This window comes from Phalangium opilio, unplaced genomic scaffold (assembly GCF_054372755.1).
Source record: "Phalangium opilio isolate 3A_F unplaced genomic scaffold, DU_Popi_V2 ptg000077l_1, whole genome shotgun sequence".
In the NCBI taxonomy this organism is placed as follows: domain Eukaryota; kingdom Metazoa; phylum Arthropoda; class Arachnida; order Opiliones; family Phalangiidae; genus Phalangium; species Phalangium opilio.
In genome coordinates, this window is record NW_028324185.1 from 9,918,002 (window position 1) to 9,924,594 (window position 6,593).

Here is a 6,593-nt window from a genome sequence, read left to right on the forward strand (position 1 = left end):
GAAACTTTTTCAGTGCAAAAATAGCTCTCCACTATATTGACGGTAAACCTCCCCACATACCGAATGCAAATCAGTTTTTCGTAGGGTTGTAAGTCGGAAAATTTTCCGGAAAATGACCGAGCTATATTTTTCCGGAAAATTTTCCGTATTTTTCCGCTACCGGTTTCTCAATTAAAAAGTTAAAACTTAAAGTTTTTCAATTGCCTTTCTTTTCAAAACATTCATTATTTTGTTTTCGGCGAATTCGGAGGGGGAAAAATTATCCAAGGGCACAGTCTAGTGACCCCTATTCTCTATAGCAAAAGCTCACTCATTGGATATCGCTTGCATGCATAGGGTTACTGTTTGCTCTTATGACGGTAGAAGGCGTTAGAGAGTCAGAGACCTAACCGTTAAGAGACCGAAGTGAAACTAAAAGTTATCAGGCATAAAGGAGTGATCGTCTGCCTCATTGTAAGGGAAATGAGGTGTTATTGTTAATGTTATCAAGTTTGTTAAACCTGTTTAAACTTAAAGTCACAAATTATGGGAAAACCAACCACAAATATTTGGCGGTATTTTAATAAATCTACTATAGATGGAAAAATAACTGCAGAATGTATATATTGTAAACAATGCTATGCAAATAACGCAACGCGGATGAAACGCCACTTTTCATCTGGTATGTGCAAAAAGTGTCCCCCATCTGTACTGAAAAGTTTTAAAATTAACTGCACGAAAAATGAGTCATCTCATGATATGCAACTACATTTGGTAAGTCAGCGAGGTGTAATTAGTTAAATTCGTAATTCAATTATATAAAAAGGCTGCAGTTTCTATTTTAAAATGTACCTATTAAATTAATTTCGAACTCAGGACGACAAAACTGAAGAAACTATCGAAATATCTTCAAATTCACGTTGTTCATCCGCCATGTCAACGACTTCAGTGGCCACGGATATTACTTTGTCACAAAACACACAATCAACATCATCATCAGTTGTTAGAAAGAACCAAAAGTACATTGCCAAATATTTTGATTGCCTAAGCCTAGAACATCAAGCAGAATTGGATATATTGCTAGCTAGAGCAATGTATTCATCTGGTGTACCATTGTCCTTATTTGAAAACCCACACTGGATAAAATTCTTTAAGACATTGCGACCCTCATTTCAACTACCATCAAGGTACAAGTTAGCAAACAAGTTACTTGATAGGGAATACGAAATTATCCAAGGTTTGGTGCAGCAGAAAATAGCGAAATCAGAAAGCTTGACTATTCTATCAGATGGTTGGACGGACATTAACGGAAATGGGCTTATAAACCTGGTTTTCACCACACCAAAGCCTGTCTTCCTAAAAGCAATTAATCCAAAATCTCAAAAACACACTGGAGAATATATTTTCAAAATTTTGAGTGATGCTATTGAATCTGTTGGTCCCTCGCACGTTCATTGTGTCGTCACAGACAACGCGCCTAATATGAAATCAGCTTGGAAACTATTGGAAACAAGCTACGACCACCTCATCATTTTTGGATGCGTCGCTCATGGCTTAAACCTTCTCGCTAAAGACTTATGCAAGCTAAAGACAGTTACCTATTTCACAGATGTGGTGAAAGATACTATCAAGTTCTTTACCAACAAACATATTCCAAGACAAGTGCTCAAGCAAATCCAGCTGGACAAGATTGGAAAAGAAATAGCATTATTGAGATCGGTTCCAACTCGATGGGGGTCAACTTCATTATCTGTGGGTAGCTTCATAAGAAACAAAGAATTTCTTCAAGCAGCCACTGTAGATCGTCAAGTTTCCCAAATTATTGACAACAAACTACGACGACATATTTTGGATGAGGATACCTTTTGGCCAAAAGTTCAAGCAATCCACAAGATCTTGGAACCTGTAGCCAATGCCATTAAAAGCCTAGAAGGTGACACTCGTTTAGAAAAAAGAAAAGATTTTTGTTTCCACAAAGTGCAGTTGGCAGCTTCTTTGCTCCACCCTTGTGTTGATGGCAGCTGTCTCGACGAAAATGAAATTTCAACTGCCATCGACTTCGTGATTACGATGGCAACTAAAGCACCTGATATACGCGAAGATTTGGTCACTAGTGACATTGCGGAATTTCGTGCCAAAACGAAAATTTGGTCCAGGGAATCGATCTGGGCTGCCGCCAAAATTACAGACCCATTTTCCTGGTGGAAAGGATTATGCGGTACCCGAGAACTCTCAAAATTAGCTGTTCGAATTCTTGGATTTCCAGCTACTGCAGCTAGCTGCGAAAGAAACTGGAAAGCGTTTAGCGACACAAAAACTAAGAAGAGAAACCGCTTAACCATGGACAGAACCGAAAAACTTGTGTCCGTTAAATTCAATCTCGATCTCTTAACTGATGAAGAGGTTTCCGTAAGGGACAAAGAGAGAGTCAATGACTTGTTGGGCGACTTGGATGATGGTGCGAGGAACACTGAAACTAACTGTGAAACTAATCTGGTAAGTGGAGTAGTCCGAGACTATTTTTCAGAACAATAATTATTATTGTTTAATTTTTAATTTTTTCATTAGGCAAGTTCTGATCAAGAAATGAGTTCTGAAGAAATCGATGTGAACTGTGAAGAAAGTTCTAGTAGAAGTAGAACAGAAGATGAAGAAACTGACTGTGATAGTGAATCAGAAGCATTAATTAATTTGGTTAAACACAGAGAAAGGCAAACTAAGTCCTCATGAATTTGACTAGTCCTAAGAGAAGGAGAATTCAAATGCAAGCAAAAAACATGTAGTTCTATTTATAAATCAAAATTAAATCTTTAAAAGTTTGATAAATTGACTCAAAGCTCACTTAATTGCTAGTTTTATATTTTTCCGATTAGCGGAAAATTTTCCTCTTCGCGGAAAATTTTCCGGAAAAGTTTCCGGAAAATTTTCTGCGTTTTATTTTTCCGGAAAATTTACAACCCTAGTTTTTCGGAATGCTCCAGAGAAATGTATAATTCAAAATATATTCGGAACCAAGAATACATTGTCGATACTAAGTTAACATGGCTTTAGCTTCTTTGTAACGAAATTTCATATTTTAGTCTAACGCTGATTTAATGAATATTACAAGTTTTGTCATTTGAATTTAAAATTGTCTAAGAGAGGAGGTACTGTACGGATTAGTCAATAATTAAGGAACGCCACGAAAGACAGCGTGAACTCTACCTTTGTTGCAACTCCACCTCTCCCGATGCCTAGTCGGAGCTGGTCACCAATCTTTTTTTTTTCATGCTGATTTTTCATGTTCCGCAATCACCCACACACACAGACACGTCCAGTGTAAACCTCTCCGTGACGTCATCATCACTCGGAGAGGTAAAAAATTACACGTTATTGAGCTTATTAAGATTAAGGGAATTTCTATCAGTTGTGGTTTTTATTTAAAGTATTTGTATATTGATTTGTTCTAAAAACAGGATGGGGTGTATTTTGTATTTGTTTTTATCTACTGTGGTTTTAACGATTGCGAAATTATTTACAGAAACATGGAAATCAAGCTTACGCTTGTACCTGTAAGTAATATTTGAAATCAAGTTCATACATTATAGTAAAGGTAGAAAGAAGTGCAAGAATAAGAAAATTTCTTGTCGTTAAGAACTGTTAGTTTGCGCAATCCCGGTGTCTCTTTTGGTGTTTTCGTTTCAACTAAGCTTTTTATGATCTTTTAAAGGGAGGTCGTCACTAAAAAAAATATATATATATTTATCTTTTTTATTCTACGTATCGTCGTGCGTTATTTGAAATGATGTTTAAATCAAACTTTTTTTAATTAATTCACTGCACTGCTATCTGAAAAAACTCAATTTTATTCAGAATATAAAAAACCTCACTTTCAAAGACTATGGCTGCGTTCAACAGAGCTCACTGTTAGCAGTGTCCTACTGAACGGGATTTGGATTTTGGGGTTTGACGTCACGCTGCTCAGCGCTGAGCCAAAGCAAATAGTCGGTTTTTGGATCACGTGACGTAAAACGCGTAGTTCTCAGCTTGGCCAAAAAAACATGGAGGAATTATTACAAAACGTTCTTGTTGAATCTGATGAGACTATACCTATTTAATTGCCGTGAAACCAGTTGATCTCGCGAGAATTTTAAGAGATATGTTAGTGTTTATTATTTTAATTAATAAATAAATAAGTTTTCACACAATTTTTGTTAAGCCTTGGTACCTTGTACGCTTTATTGCGCTACCGTCATTTTTAAAACACCGATGACTGGGGAAAAGCGTTCAGGAAAGCTATAACGTCATTATGACGACAGAGCTCACCGGTAAAAGTTTTCCAAAATCCGCTGTCTTGCTTGGTAAGCTCTGCTGAACGCAGCCTATACTTGGCACACCTTTACTAATTATTCAATCAGTTACGTATTGGGGCCTCTTAATGACGTCACGGTCGAGGGCGTGTTCACGAGTTAACTCTCAGTCAGAATTTTAAAACTACGATGCGGAACTTAGGGCTTGCAATGATCAATGTCACTGCTGCTCTTTAAAATAAATCTTGTTCAGGAACATCGTTCTCCCTACCTTAGTTTCATTCAGAGCTAATTAGTTATCTAATTGAATTTCTAATTAATTAGCAACATTTACTAATTGAAAATGGTAATTGTAATCTAATTACCTTAGTGCAAATTAGCTGACAACTAATTATTCCTCACATGTAAAAATAATTTTGCAAGAATTCAGTTTTTATTAAATAGGTCGATGAGATTTACTTACCGGTTATTATAAACGGAAACATTTCCCAGTATGAGTATAACGCTTATGTGCTATCTTCGTACGTTTTAAGCAACCTTCAAAACATCACGTAAGTTCCACATCTATATAAAATACCATTGAATTTTTTTTGTTTTATTACCTAAGTACATGAAAGTCGTGTGGGTAACTTGGAATTATATGATATACTTAGACAAACAAGCTGTAATTCACATATATTAGAGTTTGCATTTAAATTGAACCAATACAACAATTCAAATCAGATCAACGAGCACTTATAAGGAATAAATATTATAACAATAATTTTTAGATTGTCTTAATTTCAATCCCTATCTGAATCATTGGCAATAGACCTATTTTAAAAGTCGAGGGTAAAATAGAGTATGGTGTTTTACCTACTTGTTTTTTGAGACGAAACGTGCGGTGTTTAGATGCAAACACGTTATGATAAATGCGTACGTTGTTGAATCAGCATTCACTCATTATTTTAGAGACGATTCCGGGTATTGCAGATGAAACACGTTGGGAAGACCAAACTTGGAGCTCTCCGAGTCAAGTTGATTACCCATTATCTAATTGGATGATAACTGATAATCTACTTGTGAACTCAAACTCGTTTCGCTGATTTTTTCAAGTATACCCAATTAAATGTGTGTACAGTATAAAATGATGTTTTCTTAATTACGACAGAAGCTTTGCAATTTCCGTAAAAAAAATGTTTTTTTTTTCATGTTTTTCCTACTTGTAATTCTATGAATTGAGACAACTATTAGAGAAGGTCCTATACCAGTTTTAACCGATACCGATATCATTCGATACTTGGGAAACCGATACGTACCGATACCGATATTTTACCCGATCCTTCGAATAAATCGATATTAAACCGATACCGATAAACTAACCGATATCAATAATAACTAAAAATAAGAAAATAGATGCTAAAATATAGGTTGGAAAATAGTAGCTTTTTGATTATAAATCACAGCTTGTAACTTATTCCAATATGAGAATTTGAAGTACACTGGATATGTAAAACAATTTTGAGAATTTCTTATAATTTTGGAAATTTTCTAAACTGTATGCGTATCACAGAAAAACACTTTTTCCCCCGTGTTAACACGCGTTCAACTTGAAGGTCAGGCATCCAAAGAAATAATACCAATTGTATTATGTAATAATACAGTATTTAAAGAGTACACTTGTTCAAAAACGCCAGTTTTTCGACATTTAAGGTTTCAGGAGACTTCTTTTTGGAGTAACAGAATCCCCAGTTATACTTCTGCTCACTCTGCTGTAATTCTCTAGGCTTGTGATTCGTTAAATATTAAGTGTTATGGCGCCATCTACTCTCAAACTAAGTATTTTTCTTTAAAAAATATCGGGTAGAAATATCGGTTTATTTTAAACCGATACCGATATATCGGTTAAAGCCAAATATCGGTACCGATACCGATATGGGATCGGTATCGGCCCACCTCTAACCATTAATTTTGAAATGACTTTAAATATTAAAAAGCGCCATCAAACCCTTTAATAGGTATCTGTGAATTATTGGTGTGCAAACTCTGTTTATGAAATTCTGACATTCGGTGCTTAATTTATCCCTGCTAATTTTATGCCACTTTATAATGTTTGCAGAATAAAACAAGTGAAATATGGAGATGCGAGATCATTTTTACAATCGAAATATGGGGAAAATGAAACATATGCGGGATACGTTTTTTCCCGAGCTTTACAATATGGGGTAATTGAATAATCTTTGTTTATAAAATTTAAAGAACGAGCTGTATTTCAAGCTTTGTCGTAGACTAGTGTACGGTGAGCTGTGGTTTCACATTATTTTATCTGATTTTTATGATAAAAGT

The 6,593-nt window shown here is 35.4% G+C and overlaps 1 protein-coding gene across 1 annotated transcript; it reads left to right on the top strand.

Moving 5' to 3' along the window:
* Positions 1 to 738: 738 nt before the first annotated feature.
* On the top strand, positions 739 to 2,709 carry LOC149657632 (zinc finger BED domain-containing protein 4-like). Its single transcript, XM_089844730.1, has 3 exons — positions 739 to 753; positions 856 to 2,475; positions 2,548 to 2,709. The coding sequence occupies exons 1-3, from the start codon at positions 739 to 741 to the stop codon at positions 2,707 to 2,709; spliced, it is 1,797 nt and encodes a 598-aa protein (XP_089700856.1).
* Positions 2,710 to 6,593: the final 3,884 nt, after the last annotated feature.

Coding starts and splice junctions, on each gene's coding strand:
- LOC149657632 (XM_089844730.1), top strand. Junction 2,476..2,547: donor CTAACTGTGAAACTAATCTG/GTAAGTGGAGTA, acceptor TTTTTTCATTAG/GCAAGTTCTGATCAAGAAAT.